General features: G+C 42.3%; 1 protein-coding gene across 2 annotated transcripts in view; it reads left to right on the top strand.

The window, feature by feature from the left end:
• The window catches only part of LOC109627893 (formin-like), a 56133-nt gene that overhangs the window by 14117 nt on the left and 20139 nt on the right, over window positions 1-21877 (top strand). The window contains exons 1-10 of one of the 2 annotated variants that reach the window (XM_069536352.1): window positions 1773-4055; window positions 4231-4351; window positions 6505-6566; window positions 8083-8855; window positions 11275-11416; window positions 16674-16761; window positions 20171-20232; window positions 20447-20535; window positions 21466-21595; window positions 21688-21834. In XM_069536352.1, coding sequence (XP_069392453.1) covers window positions 2355-4055; window positions 4231-4351; window positions 6505-6566; window positions 8083-8855; window positions 11275-11416; window positions 16674-16761; window positions 20171-20232; window positions 20447-20535; window positions 21466-21595; window positions 21688-21834 — 3315 coding nt within the window. In that variant the 5' untranslated portion in view covers window positions 1773-2354. Of the gene's footprint in view, window positions 1-1772; window positions 4056-4230; window positions 4352-6504; window positions 6567-8082; window positions 8856-11274; window positions 11417-16673; window positions 16762-20170; window positions 20233-20446; window positions 20536-21465; window positions 21596-21687; window positions 21835-21877 lie in introns of those variants that run through there. The other variant, XM_069536351.1, reaches the window with a different exon arrangement.

Below are 21877 nucleotides of genomic sequence, written 5' to 3' on the forward strand. Positions count from 1 at the left end.
TTCAGTCACTTTATACATAGACTGTTGACAGTGTGTATATAATGTTTTCAGGGATGGATAAAGAAATGATATGAAACCCCCTGATTGGGATCTGCACCAAAATGTAATGGTTTCTTCCCTGACTCATACCTTCAACCTAGTCCAGTAGTTTTTGCATAATCCTGCTAAATAACAAGCAGATGAAAAGAACCTCCTTAGCGGAGATAAAAAGCCACACTCGGCCAAGACAGTTTGTCATTGTAGCACTTTGAGTGTAAATGAATGAGGGAATACATGATTTAAATATATGTTGCATTAAGTAACAAACATTTACAGTCAACAGGACAACTCTCTGAATACACTTTAAATTAATAACTACACTTCTGAGCTGATATCAGTTCACATCACTGCCTTGTCGGTCAGTGGTGCCTCTTTCTAGTACAACCTGTCAAGGGGATTTACTGTGTGTGTATGAAATACCACTGCTCTTACATAACTTCCACAGAGGCTCCCTCTCCATTGGTAGCTTTCCTCAGATAGATGAAAATAAATCTCCGGTCCCAGGAACAATCAGTTACACATGTTTTTTTTATTTGTTATTTTTGATTGGTAGCAGATATTAAATTATTACAGTGACTGAGGTTAAAAATTACAACAGTGCTTCCATTTTTCATGCAATCCTTTTGCCATTTGTTATTGTGTTTGCAGTCTTGAGAAATGTCCACTCCTCAAAAATATCTTCCCCTTTTCTTGTTTAATTTTTGTCATCATAAAACTGGACAAAATATTTATAATACACTATTTCAAACAAAATTCCTTGATAAGTGAGTCCTGTGGTGGCTCCAGCTGAGACTGAGCTCATTGAGGAAGTCTGAAACATGGTATTCAACAAGGATGACCTTTGGTTACTAAGGGCGACCACAGTTAGAATAACACTAAACTGACATTTATACAAAAATCAATAAGAGGTTAGAGCCTGTAAAGATAAACGAAAAAGATAGTGTAAACACCACAGAAGTTATTTATCTGTTTTTTAATGTCTTATAAAAACTGTTGAGGTATTCACCCCTCACACATGGATTATATTGCCTGTCGCTAGCTTGGAAACTGCGTCTTCAAAACTTAACTTCCTATTTGAAAAATGTCAATGTTCTCTATGTACTGAACGTTGAAATTAATGCTTAAGGTAAGTGAATCAAAATGTGTGTGTTTGTTCTTACTGAATTCAGTTCACACAATAGCCTGTTAGCTTGAGTTGGAGGTTCCATAGGCTGGCTGATGACACATTAGCCTGTTAGCTTGAGTTGGACGTACCACAGGCTAGCTAATGACACATTAGCCTGTTAGCTTGAGTTGGACGTACCACAGACTGGCTAATCACACATTAGCCTGTTAGCTTTAGTTGGAGGTACCACAGGCTGGCTAATCACACATTAGCCTGGTAGCCAGGGCTGGCTGTACACACACTGTCTAATCACCACTTCTTAAGCCCTGTGTTGCAGTAACTCACTGCGTAATGCTGCAGTGCTGCTTTATGGCTGCAGCTCTCTGCACCTGGCCACAGACTTCACCTCTCCTCCGTGTTCACCCTGTTTACCTCCGCAGCCATTTTACGGGAAGTGAGCAGAGGTAATCAGACACCTGTGGTGCCGGGCCCTGCAGGTCCCCTCCCAGGAAGGGAGGGAGCTTGAAGGGAGGGAGGCGTCCCCAGACTGGGTAGACCAGTGAGACACATTTTTTTTTTTCCAACCTGAGAGAGTTTTTTTTTTTCTCACGTAGGAAACAGCACACACTGCTTTCCTGTAAACGGAGACAGACACACACTAGAAGTTCAGTCATGGACTCCAAAGAGAGAAGGATAATCCACAACTATGGATAACGGCGCTCCGCTTGCTGGAACATTTGGAAATGCTTTTGTGAAACGCGAGTGAACTCTGTTCTCCTGCTCTCCCAGGGAGATTACAGCAGGACATGCTTCCAGTCACTGAGCAGCTTGACCTCACTTGGATGGGAGTTGTGCTCGCACAGAGGAGACTGAACTGTACTGCTGTCAACACACAACCTGCAGTAGACTTTATGTGACATCATGAGCTTTACTACATGCTACCTGAATGTGTGTCACTAAACAAGATTATAGGATAGTGTTGTTACGGTTGGCACCCTCCCGAAGAAGGTAAGAGGAGCTGGGGAGATTTGTCCACACAAAGGCCTTTTGTTCCCAAGCCAACGGCGAATGGTGGAATAGGAGCAACTTGGGTAACTGGAGGCAAGGAGATGAACCTTTTGTGACATTTTGAATGGACACTTTGCTGAAGCAGCTACCTGTACGGGGTATACCTCTCTTTGCTCTCAGGTGGTGAGACACTTAAAAAAAAATGGAAAGTGCAAGTAATAACTCAGAGGAGGCGGTGAAGCAGCCTGCAAGCTCCTTACTGAACACCTTCAGCAGTTTCTTGAACTGGGATAGATCTGTGTCTTCAGGCGTGCAGTCGGCTGTGCTGACTTCTTTCAAGGAGCTGTCGGATGGTGAGACACCTCGTCCTGATGGTGGCCAAGCTTCTAACAGTGAGAACAAGCAGGGGACGTCCAGTGATACAGGGCAGAGGGCTAAATCATTGAAGAATGGCAAAGAATCTGTTGAACAAGTTAGAGGAGCAGCTGTAGCCCCGATTGACCCAGATCTGGTCAAGGTCACTAAGGTCGAAACGTTTAGTGACACAGAAAATGAGGATGAGGAGTCAGAGAAGCAGGCAAAGACCATTGCACCTGAGGAGAATAATACAGTGAACCATGGTGAAGAAGATGAGTACAAAGTGCCTGTGTTTAGAACTCACAAATTTACAGAGAGATCCCGCATAGAAGCTATTCTTTACTCAGACAAGTTTCTGAATAGATCCAGCTCTAGGACAAGTCTTGTCTCCTCTGGTACCAAACAGAAAGAAGGCAGCACTCCCAAAGAGAGCACCACTACAGTGTCTGTGGATGCAGAAAAGAATAGTGGTAACAATGTGGGAACGGAAGCGAGTGATGAGTATGCTGGCATAGATTGCTCTCAGCCTGTCCCCTCCATCATCTCCAGACCTCTTTCTTTGGAGAGTGCAGGTCATAATGGTGCCACAGCCTCCCTGTCAAAGGAGTCCGATGATTTGGATCGTGCACAAAAGGAGGTGACACATGAGCAAAGGAAGGAGGCTGAGGACGGGACAGAGAAATCTCACTCCAGTCAAATCTTTGCTCCCACCACCCCTCCTAAGACTCCTGAATCCTCTAGCCCAGTGGAGCAATCAGAAACTGCTGGTATAACAAATTCAGGACCCCTGGGTGACACTACGCCAAGTACCAGCCCTTCAAAGCACCCAACTAGTCCAAAGACGGCTGAAGCAAAAACATCACCATCATCATCACCTGCTAGACCCTCCTCTAAATCCTCCATCTCATCCCCGTCTAAGGGCACAGCCCTTCCTTCGCCACCTTCCTTCCAGATGCCAGCTCTTTTCAGTGGATTCAGGGTGTTGAAGAAAGGAGCAGTGGGTGATGAGAGGGAGACAGTGTCAGAGATCAAGCAGAGGGAGAAGGACGCTGACCTGGCCCTGCTCAACCTGAAGAAGACTGTAAACAAAGCCAAGCTCTTCCCTGACCAGAGGGCAGCATCTCCAGCCAAAAAACATGTAGAGCCTAAATCCATTGCAGATACTAAAAGCACTGTAATGGGACAGCTCAGTCATCTGCTTAAATCAGATAGCCATGAAGACACCAAACAGTCAGATGGCCGCCAGGATTCTTCTCCTCAACACAGTAAGAAAGATGCTGAGAATGTAGAGGAGGTTGTAGGAGAGAAGACCTCAGGCCCAGAGGTACTTACATCCACACCTGAAAGAAAGAAAACTTCAGACCTGGCCTATGAAACTTTCAGGAACATATTTGGCACCAAAACTGCCACAAAGGATAAAACCGAGACTGTGGATCTGGAGGCAGTGAAAAAGAAAATCAAGAATGATAAGGAAAATCTGAGGTCAATTTTTGAGAGAGCCTCCAAAACCCCTGGGAACGAAGTCAAAACTCCCACAGAGGCTAATGTACGTAATATTACTCCCAAATCCTCTTAAATTACATGTTTTGGCAGAAGTGCCTTTTATTTACTCCTAAGACAGGAGAAACTATGCATTTTCAGAAAAATGGCCCTCAGAAATTAGAATACTAATGTCATTACCCATATGTACTTATACTGTTGCATGTGTTTTCTGACCATAGACAGAGATCACGTCCCCTACAGACAGTGAGGACCGGACTCCAGGGCGGCTGCAAGCTGTGTGGCCCCCACCCAAAGCTAAAGATGAGGAGGAGAAGGTGGGGCTCAAGTACACAGAGGCAGGTGAGAACCTCACGCCTGTTGCTTTATACAGTGTTGCCTGTAATAACTTCTAAGACCAGGAATGCTGGCAGAGGATCATCCTTGTCAAGCCTACACACTGACACACCTCACACACTGATGTGTTTGTGGATAAAGGTCATTACCTTTAGTATCTTTGGAATTGATATCTGGTATATTTTTACTTGATTGAGTTTGAAAGGTACAGTGTGTAGAATTTAGTGATATCTAGTGTTGAATTTGCATGTTGCAGCTGAACACCCCTCACCTCACCCTCCCCTTCCAAACATGAAAGAGAACCTGTGGTGGCCTTCAGTTGTCATAAAAACTCAAAAAGTGTTTTGTTTGTCCAGTCTGGTGTAATGTAAAAAACATGGCGGCCTTCGTAGAGAGGGTCCCCTCGATGTAAATATAAAGTATTTGAATATAAAGAGCCTTTTCTGGGGTAAAGAATACAATTCATCCAATTTAGATGAAACGAACTAGTGAAAACATCATGAGGATTATTCTACATCAAAGTTCTGCCAATAGTTCCCTTTCACCTAAATCTTACACACTGGACCTTTAACTCAAAAAACACCAATTTAGAATTCTTGAGCACTCACAAGTTACTCTTCAGTATCAGCAGCAGGGTGTAAGACATCCTTTTAATCCATTTAAGAACACATGCTGTGAGGCTGTGTGTGTGGTAATGCTGCTGTCTGTGTTGCTGCTGTTTCATGGCACCACAAGGTGGGTAGCATGGGGGTGGGTGTTACAGTCGGGTAAAAACATTTTATGGAATCAAGTACACTCTGGGCAGCAAGCCATGTTTGGCCCACCTCTAAAGGTGTAATAACACAAATAGGTCATAAGCACACATGGACTGATTCAGTCCCAAAGCAAAAAGCTTTTCATTCATGATCTGGGTACAGTGAAACTGTGGTGTAACAGCAGTGCAGCAGATGTTGGGTGTTCTCTGTGTCTGATTAAAACCAGCAAGGTTGGATTATTCTGGTGATTTGCTCGCAGGGATTGAGCTTTGCTCTCGTCGAAAAGAATAAAGGAGAGCTAAAGTCCAGACTTTGAACATATAGATAAACACACATGCATGTGCGAGTGCATATCATACACAATTCTTTCTATCTTTCTTTTGCTTTCATATTTACATTTTACTTTCACAATTTTTCAGCACATTTATGACCCTGTATCATGTTGACAATGAAGTTGCACAATGTCTATTAAGAATAGATTCTTTTATTGATACAAAACACTGACTTTGATTAATCATTACCACAATACATTCTTACTTCTTACAGCAATGTATTGTCTGTCAGTGATTGTGCAAACAGCATAATCTTCATAGCCTTTATTTGTTCTGTCCACCACGTTTTGCATAATCCTGCTAAATAACACGCAGATGAAAACACCCTCCAAACAACAGTCACCTTAATTTCAATCAAGCTGCACCAAATTTCACACATCAAGTTCCCTAATCATTATTCCCTGGGGGAAACGGTGAAAATGTCAAACCAACCGACCAAGTAATAAAGACTTTATTCATTTAGAAATAATAGCCAAAAACTAACAGTGTTATCCTAACATGTGAAAACAGTGTGACAATATGCTTATAGGCGATGACATTGCGTGTATATTTATGAACTTGTTAGGTGTAGCTAATGGGTGCAGTGCATTCAACTTAATCACCAATTGTAAAGTGAAACTACACCGACGATCACAGCATTTATGAGCGAGCCTCTAGAATAGTGTGGTATGTATTTCCTACTGCTGTGGCATCATGGTCCTCAGGTGAACAATGTTGTTGTGTGACATTTTTCCCTCGCTGTCTGGATTTTATCAGTACCAGCAGGTAGACCTATCTGTATTTGTTGCCTTGGTCCAACAAAATTGTTTGTTTTGGCATTTACCTCAGCAGCAGTAGAATCAAAACTGGTTGGTTGAGTGGTAAATAAAGACTCGCCCTTCTGTAGAATTTAGCCTCTAAAAACACATGGTGTTGTAATGGCCCTTGTCTTTATATCTCAACTTGATTGTGATTTAACATGTCAATATTTCAGGCAGAAGATTAACCTGTCTCTCAGTCTATACCCCAAGCTGTGATCATTGAGCGAAGTCCACACTGAACACCTTTGTGTCTTTGTTCTGCCTTCTTTCAGAGCACCAGGCCGCCCTCTTGCAGCTGAAGAGAGAGTGCAAGGAAGAGCTTGAGAGGATGCATGTAAGTTCTCCTGTGACCTAAGCAAACTCTTACCAAAAGCATATTATGTACAAGAGAAAATGAGACAAAGCGACTGTTAGGCAGTTAAAGAAAGCAAAGTAAAAACATTCTGACAATTAATTAAAAAAAACAGAAGCAAATTAGCATATGATGCATATTATTGAAAGCAAGGTTTGCAGTAAATCTATGACAATAATTCATATGCAGTTAAATATCTGAGGCCCTGAAATTTTATTCTTAACCGTAGTTAACTTCTCTGACCTCAAGATGGCGCTAAGTGATCATGAAATGAACCGTGCTGCAGCTCATTGGATGCATATGTTTTTCTTGATTCTATTTGAAGGTAAACTGTCAGTCAACCTATTTGTCAAGTTAACTTTTGAAGTTGGAAAATGTATGTTCTTTTTCTTGAGCAAACTGGTAGGGACAGTAGAGATGGTAAGAAATGAAAAAAGAACCTGACTCTAACACATGTATGTAGTATTATTAATACTAATGACTTGTAGAATTAAAACAACCAAAAATTCAAATTGTACTAATATATAAGCAGTGACAGTATAAATATATTTTTTAATGACATAATCTCCAAATCTGACTGTAAAGGTGACCTTTAGCAATTTATACTAAAAGTCAAAATATATGATATTTAAATCCAAAAAGGCAACATCTGTACTGAGTTAATTAAAATAAATTCTGAATTAGATTTCTACTGACTACAAAATGTCATATTTTAAGTATTAATTATGTTCCAGACGCAGCTCTGCAATAGACATGTCTTTAGTCTCATTATATAAAGGCTCCTTCAAGATTTGTTTTAAAAGTGTCAGTGTTTAATTCATTAAAAGCAGAGGTTTGGAACAGTGTCTCACAGGTGGCTTTTTTGCTTGGTTGTGTTTTTGTATGACATTGGAATACCAATGGGAACATAGCTCTGGACATGTTACATAATTTGTACCACTGATTAATTTCTTCATGGACTTTTTTCATCGAAAAGTCTGACCTCAGAATCGGTTTCTCAGCCTGTCGACTTAAATCCTTTAATTTGACATGGGACTCTAAAAGGACTAATGCTGAGTCAGCCCACAAGTATGGGCAGGAACGTGCCTAATGCTATTTCTAAACTGACATGAGTTAATAAGGAACATGTGTATTTGCAAAAGGATTTTTTTGTCTTTCGCCTCAAATCAATACTTTGCTTTGGGTTGGGTTGTTTTTCATTGTTTGAAATGTCAAAAGAAAACTGCAGTTACCAGATTTTCAGAGTCAGATGTTAACATCAGCCTGGGGATACTTTAATGGAAATAAGTTTAAAACAGGTGGTGAAAAGAATGAATGACTCTTATTTTTCAACCAAGAATCACATGCATGGAAGAATAATTACATACTTAAATCAGAGTTCATTTAAGGAGACACATTCAATGCTCTTATGTAGTTTTATTATATTATAAGATGGGAGACGACTGAAGCTCTGGATTTGTTTTGTGTCTTAAGTTTTATCTGCTCTTACTTCTCGCAGTCCGACTTTGAGCTCCAGATCTTCCAGCTGAGAGGTGAGCACGCTGTCTCAATCTCAAAACTGGAGGGAACTGTCACCAAGATACAGCAACAGAAGTCGTACAACACGGGTCAGGAGCTCTGTGAGCTCCGCGATGTTGCTGTGTCCACTGCAGACGACTCCACACTCAAGACCTGCCGCACTGTGGGCGTCCAGACAGACAGGGAGACCTTCATCAAAAGCCCTGAGGGCAATGGGGGTGTGCTGGCTCAAAGCCCCTCCCAGAACGTGACTAAAAAACTCAACTTAGAGTCAATCGGCCTGAATTTAAAAGTTGAATCCACCCCAGGAGCTCCAGCCCCGCCACCTCCTCCACCCCTCCCACCAGGCCTCTCAGGACCACCACCGCCTCCACCTCCTCCGCCCCTCCCACCAGGCCTCTCAGGACCACCACCGCCTCCACCTCCTCCGCCCCTCCCACCAGGCCTCTCAGGACCATCACCACCTCCTCCACCACCTTTACCAGGCATGGCGGGAGCTCCACCACCACCCCCTCCGCCACCTCCTCTCCCAGGAGGTGGCCCACCCCCCCCACCTCCTCCGCCTCCCCCCCCTGGCTTACCTGGATCTGGCCCACCTCCCCCTCCACCTCCTCCAGGCTCTGGCCCTCCACCTCCTCCTCCCATGGGCGGTTTTGCCCCAAAAGTGGACAAGGCCCCGCGGAAGCCTGCCATCGAGCCGGCCTGTCCCATGAAGCCTCTGTACTGGAACAGGATACAGATACAGGATAATAAGTATGTGTAACTGCTTGATTTCCTTACCTCCGCCAAAATGGTTATGTTTTCTTCTGCGTTAATTTGTTAGTTAGCAGGATTACTGCTTGTGGGAAGGAGGCAGTGTGGCTCAGGGAAGAACCCCTAAAGTTTTGGGGCAGATCCAGGAATTATTTTCGCATTTGTTTCACAAGTTGTTTTGTGTAATTCTGTTAACTAACAAACAGATAAAGAAACACAAGCCAAGAAACTCCTTGGTAGTGGAATCTCTGATGAAAGATCTTGATGGAAAAAAATCAGGCTTGTAAAATGTGCTAATACCTGTGAAAAGGAGAGGATTGGTTTGGATCCAGATAATGATCCGGACATATCTGATTTCAATGCATGAGTATGCAATATAGTGATGAAATGGCCAATTAACCTTGATTGAGGTATGCACTCTCTGCTTACGCTTTTAGTTTTCTTAGTTTTGCAGAAATATTACTCAGAAGTCAGACTGGAAAAACAAGAACAGTTTCCCCATCATACAGGCTTTATTCAAACACCAGCTCAACCAATCTAATTAGAAAGTGAAAGGAGTTATTGACCATCTTCCTAGTTTTCCAATGTTTTAATGCCTGTTGTTTTGGGGGATTACTGCACTTTGGAATTCAGAGAGCCTTGGGCAATATGCACATGTTGAATATTGATATGAGTGACACTGCTTTGATCCCAGGGCTGATGAAGTTCTAAGCTTCAGTGAACCTGGACTAATGGGGTCTAGGTTTAGACCTGAACATGTTTGTTGAGAGAGATATCAGAGATATGGTTGCTGCACCACACTTCCACATCAGAGGGATACTCTGTAATTGTGAGTGGATTATCCAGCCCATTTACAGTGGCTGTGGTTGTTGCCTGCACAGTGCCAGGCTTCCAGTTTTATGGCCTTGTATTTCCATGGCTGGGTTATAGGGGGAAACTGAGCTGTGGTTCCCACTCTCTCACTGGTCCTGGCCAGTTCTGGGGGGGACTGAGTTGACTACATTACAGTGGTTTCATGTCAGCTATAAATTTAACTGTAAAGGGCCAAGTTAAGGGGCATTAAATGGATCAGATGTTTAACTATAGCTGGATTAACTGTGTGATCTCTGTTAATGGTGTAATGTTTTGCGTTATGAGGAGGGGGACAGTGGGAGGTTTGAAAAGATGCCTGGTGTCAAAATGTTAGCTGACACGCAAAGTAACAGTAGGCAGCAAGAGGGACAGACTTTCTTGGGAAGCTGCATTAAAAAAGGAGGGGAGTTTAAGAGCGGATTTAAATTCAATTATAGTCATAATCTGGTCAATTAGAAAGTTGTCTTGTATGGAAAGATTTCTTGGGGTTTGGATGTAATTTTCTTTTCCGAGCTAGTTTCCTGCACTGTCGGGTTCAGAGGCGGAGGCCAGCGAAAGGAAGAATCAAAGGAGTATTTTCGGGACAGCACCATTATGTCCTCAACAGAAAATATCTTGGCGTTCCCAGATAAATACTCTCACCGCTGCAACAAGAGACCAGCTGCATGCTAGGAAGAGTTGGACTTAATTGACCCCAACTGAGTCACTGGAAATGCAGTTGATTGTGCTGATATTTCAGCCCTGCCAGCATTTGTGTTAGTGCGATGGGTCCAGAGTCGCTTTCTCACTGACTTTAAATGGGCTTTGACTCAGGGAGATTGACCTGAGTAATGTCATTAAATTATGAGCTGCGTTGAGAAGCGCTGTGTAAGAGAGGATAGCAAAGGAAAGGCTAAACCAGTAATTAGGCATCTGTGGAGTATTATAGATGTCATCATACCAGTCTTTCTTTACAATAAGTTTCTTTTTTGTTAGTAGGCTGTTTATTGTGTCTGCAGATATTCTTATTAACAGACTTTGGGAAAGCAGGGACACATGTGTTGAGTTTCAGTGAACAAAAAAAGTTGGTGCATAACTCCTAAACATTCTCTTGACTCTAGACACCTCTTGTTCATATTTCTGCTTCTCTCTGTTTGTTTTGTCCGATGTTACTCAGCAACTTCTGGAACACGACATCCCCTCCCGTATTCTTGTTCCTTTTGCTGGAAATGGTCCTTTTTATTGCAGAAACAACCTTGTCTTAATCTTTTGTTATTTTTATCACCTAGCTCATAAACAGTGCTTTTTTTCAACCTAAGATTTTGCAGCCATTCCTGCCAAGCATTGGCTGGGACAGGGAAATGGAAAATGGCAAACAACGGGAGAGGTTGAATAAACATCAAATAATCGCGCCACAAAAAGAACACACAATTTGTTTAGCTTCGACTAGCCAAGATGTTTCTAGCTTGCGTTGTGAGGTCATAAGACTGTTGTTGTGACTGTGATCACATTTTTATTTTTAAAGCACTGATTTAATTCAAAATATAATAAATACAACACAGGCCTAAATCTTTGCTTCCTTTTCTAGCAACAACACACTGTGGGGCTCTCTGGAGGAACCAAACATCGTCAACGCCAATGAGTTTGAGGATCTTTTCTCAAAGGCCACACTACAGGTGAAGAAGAAACCGCTGTCAGACAGCTACGAAAAGAAGACCAAAGCTAAGAAGGTAAATTCAGTTCCCTCACTGCTCCTCCTCAGCCTGTGTGAGGTCCTCCTATAGTCTTGGTTTTTCTTTGGATTTTCATCTGTTTTTTTTAGATGTTGTCGGTTGAGTGATTTGTCTCTTGCTACAGCCGCCTTGGTAGCATTTTTTCTTTTTTCTTTTTGTTTGAAAAAGGTTGGGGTGGTGCACTGAATAGCACTGTCGCCTCACAGCAAGAAAGGTTTGGTTCTTTCTGTGTGGAGTTTGCATGTTCTCACTTTGTCTGTGTGTGTTTTCTCCAGGAATCTTATCATGCAGCTAAGGTTTATTGGAGACATTGAAATTGTCTGTGGGTGTGATTGTAAGTGTTTGGGTATTTACATATATTGGCAATATGTTGACGACCTGTCCAGGATGTACCCTGCCTCTAGCCCTATGTCAGCTCTAGAATCCCTGAAGGATAAGCAGTGTAGATAATGGATAAAAGGCATTTTTCTGCTGTCATGTTCAGTAATAATAGAAATACATAAATAACTGTGCAATTGCAGTTGTATTCCACTGGACCTGACCACAGAGTACTATTTTATGTGTTTGTGCACTTTATTTTTTTCCACCTGGCAAACTGCGTAGAGTTGTAATGTAGAAATGGCTGCAGAATTATGGTGAAAAATTTTTTTTTTTCTTCTGGACAAGCTTCAAAGTTGTGCGCAAGATGAAACAATAAAAATCAGCAAAGATGTGGTTTCAGCCAGATTGATCTCCAGTACCTCGACCCACCAAAGACAGTTGTTGATGTCTTGTCAAATGTTGCAACTCTGCACTTCCATGCCGCTGCCAGCCCCGAGTCAGCATCCTGGCTGCCTGGTGGTCCTCACAGGGACGTCCAAGGAGTTAAAAATCGGCCACTGCCCCAGTCTGTCCCCTCAAAATCCATACACATCCCCTATTCTGATCAATTTGTCAAGGCTCCACTCAGCTCCTTGATCTCCATCCTTACATCTCTCCGTTCAGTCTGGTCACTCTAAAGCAGCAAACTGTCCAACATTTGATCCAAGTCAGACAGCCACATCCAGACACAAATCCTGCCAACTGTCTCCTGTCTGGGATTACGTCAGCCTGCAAGATGTTTGACCCCACTAATGGAGCACTGCTGAAACAAATCCAAAAACTATAGCATTCAAAAGAAATATCCGTGCCCAACATATCATTTGGTGTTTTTTTATGAGAGAAGTACCTGTATTGTACTCTGGCTGAAGTTTATATCTATGTTTAGACGTACGTGAAAGCAGAAGAATTCCAACTAAAAAGGTTGCCAAAAATATAAGAAAGTTGTTTACGTGATCATTTTTTATCTGTGAATGTTTATACTCAGAGTTAAGAGGGAGAAATCATTTGAGAGAGAAATCTTCTGAGTCACCAGCTGATGAGATGTTCAGCTGGTTAGAAGGTGAGAAAGAAGAAAGTAAGATGGAGAGAAAGATAGAAAGATAGAAAGAAAGAAAGAAAGAAAGAAAGAAAGACAGACAGACATATTGATCCCTGGTGGCTGGCTGCAGTATAGGTCATAAACCCTGACTCCTCCTTGTTAGTCACTGGGACATTGACCAAACTAAAAATTGAAAAAACACATCCAATAAATAAAATAATAAATTATTTTCTTTTTTGTCACTTTAGTTATTTCTTATCACACTGATATTTGTTCAAGTGAAACATTTTCTTTCACTTTGGGTTTTAATATATTTTTTGACATTATAAAATTTGGGTGAAGCATCTTGATTGACAGCTGATGAAGTGGGGAGCAAAAAGAGTGGGTCTGACGACAGTTACTACTGAGTTGAGGAGGCATAGACATCAACAGAGATCTAATTAATTGGAAGTTTAATTTGTAACCCATAACCAATTTGCAAGCTTCAGAATATAAACTATTTATCATACTTTTGTTTTAAAGTTAAAAAAAATGGACGGGGATGGACATTCACACAACTGCTGAGTCATATTCGGAAAGATTGCTCAGCAATGCACTAGTCATGAATATTACATCATCTGGACCATGTGTATTTCAGATTTTTTTTTTTTTATACTTTCAGACACATGTTCTCACACCACTTTCTTTGCGTTTCTCTGAAGTACAAAAGAATAAAGACATCGACTTTGATATTGACACTGATTTAGATTTTCTTTTCATCTTTTTTTGAATACACTTGTCAATGTGCAGCTATATTCTTTCTTATTATTCCAGTTGGAAACATTCCCAGATGTTCTGCTTTTCTTTTTTTATTCCTATTGCCAAACAGTTTTCTCCTTATTTACACATTTACATAGGAAAATAAATCATCTTATACATGAGTTTGTTTATTTGAATAATCTATTAATATTTTATAGAATGTCCTCTAATGTTAACACAAAGGTCCATATCTATATGAAATAAAATAGAATAAAATACAAACAAACAACAATTATCCACGTTAATGGAGTTAATGAACTTAAAATACGAATGATAAGATTTTTTCCAAATAATTTACTAAGAACATCTTTTTGGATAAAAAGGTATTTTTCTTGGTAATGAATCACTTTGTCAGTACTAGTGGGTTCTTTAATCAATCTGTCTTACTCTTTGCATTTCGTAATGTACTCTATGTGCATGAGGATTGCTACCTGTGAGCTATCACACAGCCTACCTGCCCTGCTGCCTGTGTCAGCACAGACTCCACATCTGAACAGAATTTACTTATAGTGTCATCTTGCCAGCGATTCTGTGTTTTGATCCGTGTGGAGAGTGTGTTTCAGTTGTACTTTTTGTGTGTTTGTGTATGCATAGGCATGTGTATGTTTCTGTCGTGTGTGTGTGTTTATATGTGTGGTGCAGTGCACGTGTGTGATGACAGCACATCCTCAGAAGTCATTATGCACTTGCTCAGAAAGTGTTGCCAGATCATGCTAACACCACAGCCCCAGGGGCTGAGTGGGAGGGAAAGGAATGTGTGTACATTATGCATATGAGCCACCTCCCCGCTTTCCAACAACTCCTCACGCCAAAAAGTTTCAACTCGGGGGATGCAGCCGATATGTACATGAGCGAGTTAATCTTTATCATGTGTGCCATAGCGAAAAAAATCAAAGTTCTTGTTTACACTGGAGTCCTTCTCCCTCTGCTGATTAGCATATCAAAGCAGAGGAGAGGACATGGAAGAGAGCCCTCCCGCCTCAGCAGACCAGAACAGAAAGGACCGGACAGGACTAGGGGTATAATTGCAGGCATGTGGCTCCACTCCACTGGCTCGAGGAGGAAGTGAAGACAGCACCTATAGGAGTGCTGGTGGAGGGGGTGCAGAGAATGGGCATGTCAGTGCATTCTTGATCAAGGGATGAGCAGGGAGGGCAATGGGGATCAAGAAATCCGTCAAGGTAAATGTGCTGTTGAGCTTGCACGTGTGCAAAAAATGCACATCAGTAAACACAAAAACGTCAATTTCCTTTACCCATATAAATTAAACTTGTACCAAGTTAAGACACAGCAGATCTCCTTAAACAAACAGCAGCTTTAACCTGTTTATGGGAATGACTTACAAGCAATTGCTCTGCGTTTATTAAAGGCATATTTGAAGCCTTGGCTGTGACGTGGGCGAGTGGGTGTAAGATTAACACTGCTGGGTGAGACTGGGGTTGCTGTAGGTGGATATTGATGGGAAGTCTCAGTCCAGTTGTTAGCGTAACATCTGTCTGTAGACAGATAGTCAAACAGGCAGTCAGTGAGGAGCGGGGCTGGCTACTCAGCTGTGGCTGTGTAAACTATCCGCTGGGCTCCAAACCTGCGTCGGCCTGCCCACATCTTAACATCAGCCACCTGTCTCAGCTCAAAACACTCCCACTGTCCGCCCTCATCATTCTGTTTATTTTCTTAGGCTGCTCGCGGTCTCTTCTTCTCTTTCTCCTGACCTGTTAGTCAAGAGTATCACATGAAGTCCTCCAGTTCTCGTTCTGTCCACAGGAGAGAGCCATCAGCTATCGATGTCCAACCTGTCTCAGCATCAGCATCCCTTTCTTTACCTGAACTGTTTGCATGGCTGAAAGCTAGCGTCCGGCATCAGTTGTCCTTTCACATTAACTTAACTGTTTAGGCTAATTGGCGAGTTCTGCAGCCACAGTGAGCAGCAATGGTTCCTGGGCTGCTTTTACTGTGGCCCATCCAAAATAGTTAATTAGAGGTGTTGGGGAAAGCCTGGTGCTGCAGCCGTCTCAAGTCCCCAGAGTGGGAGATCCCCAGCAATCCAGGTAATAGAGCTGGAAGCAGCATGGCACCCACTAACGCGCTGTAATGCAATACCCACTTCTAAGGCTTCTGCTCTCCAGCTCCCACTGGACAGCCCAGTAGCCGACAACGCCATAATACCTAATGAAGAAGCCTGACACATTAACTTTTAGAGCAGGGCTTTACCTTGCCAAAACTCTCTCTGGCTTTACAGCTAATTCAGTCATAAGTAATTGTGACCATGTGTAGGCAGAAATAAAAATCCTGTGAATTTATAGTTTGTTATAAAAGCCCGGCTTCTCCTCGCCTTTCTCTTCGAGACTGTCCTTTTATGGTACCACTTTTGCCTTTGTACTTTCACTGCGACTTGATATTTTTTGATTATATCTCACACATGTTCTTCGGCAAACGAGAGGAGGTGCGTTTCTGTTTGACTTTGCTCCCTCATTGATGGAATTTGGCAAAGTGTGTCCCCGCTATGTGTGTGTATGTGTGTGTTTCCCAGTCCTTTGCGTCACGATGATGGGTTATGACAACGTTTGTTGATTAGTCTGGTCACTTGGGTCAAACTAGATGATTCCCAGCCTTCTTAGACTAACCGTCCCTCCAGGCGGTCTGTCGGGCTCATCATCGATCATCTGCTTCCACAGCTGGGGAAGTGACTAAGTGATTTTTTTTCCCAGCTTCACATTTCATAAATGATCTTTTTATCTGTTTTTGTATTTGTTTTGCGTCAGTGATTGTGAAAAATTGAATAGATGTTAAATGAAGGTATGAAGAATAATGAGAAAGCAATTTATATGAAGCCGTTTGCAGAAGGTTTGTAAAGTAATCAACAACGTTTATTGAAATTTGATCAGAAATAATGTTTAAAATAACTTTATTAAAACTTAGAAAAATGTATAAACATTTTTAAAAATTACGTAATTCAGGTCAGGTTTAATCTTACAAACTAGAGTAGATGCAGTTTTTAGATTTCATTAATACATTTACTGCTTTCTAGTATGAATCAATTTGTTTTCTGTTTTTCAGATTATCAAGCTGTTGGACGGGAAGCGTTCACAAGCAGTTGGCATCCTCCTATCCAGCCTGCATCTGGAGATGAAGGACATTCAGCAAGGTGAGCCTTTTTTAGATGCTTGTGTACACTATGGTATCGTCATCATTTTCGTCTCTTTCAAGGAAGGAATTTGAGAAGGAGCTAATTAGATTTTACAGCCTACTTCACAATAAATTGATGATTTCTCTTGATAAAGAGCAGACAGTTTTAGAGAAAAGATGGTACGGAGTGACGACTTTTTTTCTTTTTCCAGCTGATAGCCACTAATTTGCAGCCAGATACCCTTTTTAAAATTGTATTATTAATGAATGTTTTAAGTAGAACAAGGCAGATTTTTCTTGTTACCAAAGTGGGAAAGAGCAAGCCTTGATTTGAAATGTGCGCAGGTTGAAAGCAGCCTTTCACTTTTTCTGTCAGGGTGCATGAAGTCCCTCAGGCACTGGTTCAAATCAGATCACCATCTTCTTCACGTGAAGAACTGCATGGATTGATTGCATGCTTGGTAGTTCCGTGTGAAATGCAGGCGTGTGTGTGCGTGACTGTCGGAGTGGCTGCATGTCTGTGTAAACACATAATACGTGTGTTGGGGACGGCGTAGATGGGCCAGGAATTGCTCCTGTGCTGGGACTGCGGCGGAGAGTGCCTGCCGCCTGCTAGTCTGAGCATGCGGCCAGCAGATCTGTTTATTGTAGCAAGTGACGGTTTCCACAAGCCTAATGGGACTGACACCCCACTAATGATCTAAGCATGTACAAAACCACCTTCTGCAGTTAGCAGACACTGCCCTACCACATAAAACCAACTCAAACACAGGCCAAACGGCACACAGCACCAGGACACCCGTTTTGTTTAGACTCCCCCCCCCCTTTCCTTTCAATCCTTCCCTCTGTGTGTAAGTGTCAGTTTGTAGAGGTGGTTTGGTTAAAAAGGCCTGATCACACCCAGCGTGAGGCTGCTTCCTTGTGCCTTAATGGGAGGTGAATGGGAAATGGACAACTTGGATTTGACAATGAAGGACAGCACCTTAACAAGCACTTCTAAGGGTTCTAGTCCCTTGCCTCTCCTGCTTGCCTCCCCTTTGTTGCCAAATTAAAAGGACATGGGACATGTAATGTAATTAGAGCTACTAGGGAGGGAGAGAGAGCGGGGAGGAGGGGAGTGGAGAAGGCAACACTGGTTAAGGGAGAGAGGGGGTCAACTGCACCCGCCGGATCGACTGAGGGACCTCAAGGGCCACCATGGTTCAAGGGCAAAGAGAGACCCCCCCCCACACACACCACCTCACCACACGCACACAAACACACACATACACATGTTCACACACCACACACACCCTTCCACACCAAAGCCGATGAGTGAAAAGTGGAAGGAGAGGGTGTGAGGCAGTTGGCAGTCTGGCTTTGATCTGTTGGTGTGGAGAGATATCCGGCTCCCCTCGGATCAGAGTGCTCCTGTGCACACTGGAGCTGGCCCCCCTTTGGTGTGTGATTGACGGCTGCATGGCTGAGGGACTGAATAATCCACTCTAATAAGATGTAGGAAATGGACCTCCAGCGTTCTCTCTGATCCAGACGTTGGGAGCACATTGACAGCTTCTCTGCAACAGGAACAGCTGGGAACCAGAATGCAAAGCATTACCTTGTTAGCTGGGAGCAGTGAGACTGAAAGGACTGTGTTGTCGCTAGAGCTGTTCCATTTACCTTTGTGAGTACCGATACCAAAAAGTAGAATAAAATAAAATAAACACAATTATGAGTTCTTGATTCAACATAAAAAAAGAATGAACTATGGCATGGAGTGTAGCGTATATTTCCAGCAAGACCAAAAAATCCAGAACACTAGCTCTGAGATTTATTTGCTGTATAACATAGTTTAAAATGTGGAGGGGAAAAAACTCCTTGTTCTGCCCCTTAATACTCATCTGCACCAAAACTGTATTCTTCTTTATTTCTTACCAGGCCCCATCCCTTCAACAAGTGTGGTAGAAATCAGTTTGGTAGTTTTTGTGTTATCCTGCTAAAGAATAAACCAACCAGAAGGGTGCTTAGGGAGAGCACATATCTCAACCCAGGCTAACCCGCCATGTTAAAGACAGTAAAACAAAATTCTGAGATCTGCACATTTATCTGGATCTGCTCCAAAATGTAATATGTTTATTCTTGGGTCATGCACCCCTCCCTCCACTAAGCGTCAGGGAAATCAGTTCAACAGCCAGATCATGATTTAATTTGTATTTAGTCCAACATGAAATGAGAATGAAAAAAGCAAGAACAAAATCAATAACGTATTCTTCACTTTAACAATTAAAAGTTTCACAGGCAAAAATTGCAAACTTTCTCAGCTCAACACAAATATACCTTAATATAGACTTAAAATATATATCACCCTGCTACATTTAACACAGTCTAATACAGCAGCCCTGCTATATGCTACTATAATGCTTGGTGTTGGTTTCTTAAAACCACAATATGATCACAACTCCATACTAAGAAAGTATACACGTTTGATATAGAGTTACTAGGTGGTAAATTGTCACATGCGTCAGTTCTTGGTAATGAAATCCTCTGTGGACACCATCAGCCAGGCAACTGTCAGCTGATCCAGGAGGACTGGAGCCATCCCTCCTATCACGTCCTCCTCCCCTCCTCCCTCACTAAGCTGTAAACCTGTGACACCTCTCAGACACAGACCAGGAGTCACTTTCTTTTTTCTTTTCTTGCCGTCCTCTGCTTTTTGCCTTCCCTGGGTACTCTGGATATAACTATTTGAGTCAAGTTAAACATCTCAGCCAGTATTTATTTACTCTCTTCTCCTCTATTTCCTCTTCTTATTTGCTGCTGTTTCTCGCTCCGCGCACCTTTTTCTGCCTCTCTTTAAAAATCATTACATTCGGCTTTGGTGACGTGGTCCCAGAAAGTATTTTTAAGGTTTTATGTTTTGAGCCACCGGAAGGAAGGAGGGAAGGAAGTGAGTGTCGGCCTACAGTTATTGTAAGTCGCTTTGGATAAAAGCGTCAGCTAAATGAAAAGTAATGTAATGTGGTCTGAGACTCAGCTTGCCCCAAATATCTCTACCCCGACAGCCTGGCTACACTTTCAGCTCTACCACCTCAAGCTAATGTACTACATTAGCTGTATAATTCTTGGTAATTGATGATGTGGTGTGGTGCAATGTAGATGTGAATGGACACATGGTTTTGCTCAAGTTGCTCTTATTTTTTGGTGTGGTCGGTACTTTTTCATTCTGCTGCAACATAAAGTATGTTGTGGTACAGTTGACTTCAAATATAATGTTCTGTTAAGCAATAATCAATACAATTGCATGAATATTATCATATGTTTACTTCCCTCATCAGGAAAACAAATTTGTCCTTCAAGCACTGGCAGCACTTAAAAGGCAGCATGCTTTGGCCAAGATTATATCCAGTTCTAAGACTGACTGTTTATAATGAATATCCTTACTGTTCCAGCTGTTCTCACTGTGGACCACTCGGTGGTGGATTTGGAGACCATTGAAGCATTATATGAAAATGTAAGTATGGAAAAGTAAAATATCATACAGTCGTAAGGAGGATGACGATGGGATGAAAATTATTTTGTGCCTAATACAAAGTAAAGTATGTGGCTTATTATCGTGGCAAATGCATTTTATTGAGCATTTTGTTCAGGTTTTTACTGCGTGAACATATTTATCTGTGTCTGTCCACACACTTTAACTGTGGAGCATGTTTTGTGTCTCTTGACAGAGGGCCACCAGTGATGAGATGGAGAAGATAATGAGACATTATGAAAAGTCAAAAGAAGATGAAGTCAAACTGTTGGACAAACCTGAACAGTAAGATCCCTTTCACCAACAGCTCCAACATTTATTTTGTGCATAATCTTTATTGTATTTTAGAGAAATTACAGTGAGTTCAGGAATTGAGTTTAGTGCTGTCTTTGTTTAGTGCTGATGTGCATGAACTTGCAACAATGAACTTAGTTGAATAAATTGATAAACATATGTTTCTCAGATTTCAAAGATGACATCATGGCACAAAGTGAAATAAACATTTGTTAATTTCTTCAAGGCCTAAATTACTTAAGATCTTTGGTCATGTTTGTGCTATAAAGAAACATTTGATTAAATAATTATTTGTCAAACAAATATTTCTCTTTTTCAATATGCACATGTAAAAAAAAAGCCAAACATTGATACGTTGAGGTACCATTTGCTATCCCCTCAAAAACATTTTCTACCACTGTGCAGACATATGCTTTAATGAACATTGCTTCAGTAGTTCAGTAGTTCCTGTTAGGGTCAAGTAGTTCGGGCCAGTTAACGAGGCCTGGACCCAGCGGTGCCGCTCAGCCTGGCCTTCCTATTTCCATGTTTGACCAGAGCTGTCACTACGGCTGCCTGAGTCATCCCTACTCAGTGTCTAATCACACAGGATGTTACCGCTCCGCTCCCCTCCGACACGGCACTGTTTACATAAGTCGTCCTGCATCAGGACAGAGCTACCTTTGATCAGTCTCTGTGCGCCGCTCGCTGCTTTCCCTCCACCCAACCCTGTGGACCTTTCAAACTCAGCCGAGCAGCACCGCTCATGACTATCAGCTGCCTCTCACTGCCTGTGAATGCAGACTTTGACTCAGTCAGCCCATCGTTGGGAAGCTCAGCTTGCCAAGGCCCCAAAATAGTTCTTCCTGTTAGACGTTTTGTTTAATTCTGTCATGACACATCACGCCCCGGCCTCCTCCTCCTCCCCTTTTTGTTTTCCAGGTTTCTCTACGAGCTCTCCCAGATTCCTGACTTTGCTGGCCGGGCCCACTGCATAATCTTCCAGTCAGTGTTCCTCGATACCATCGCCTCCATCCATCGCAAGGTGGAGATCCTCTCCAATGTCAGCAAAGTAAGAACACCACGTCAGCAGACCAATTGAGTAATGTCATCAACTTACATGAAGGTTTAGTAACCCAAAGACTGTGTGTGTCTCTGTGTCAGGAGCTGCTAGAGTGCAACAGTCTGCGGGATATCATAGGTCTTGTTCTGGCCTTTGGGAACTATATGAATGGAGGGAACAGGACGAGAGGTCAGGCTGATGGCTTTGGACTAGAGATCCTCCCCAAACTAAAGGACGTCAAGAGCAGAGTAACACCTCTTATAAATTTATGATTAAAATGTTACCGAACTA

This window comes from Paralichthys olivaceus, chromosome 12 (genome assembly GCF_024713975.1).
Source record: "Paralichthys olivaceus isolate ysfri-2021 chromosome 12, ASM2471397v2, whole genome shotgun sequence".
Lineage (NCBI taxonomy): Eukaryota > Metazoa > Chordata > Actinopteri > Pleuronectiformes > Paralichthyidae > Paralichthys > Paralichthys olivaceus.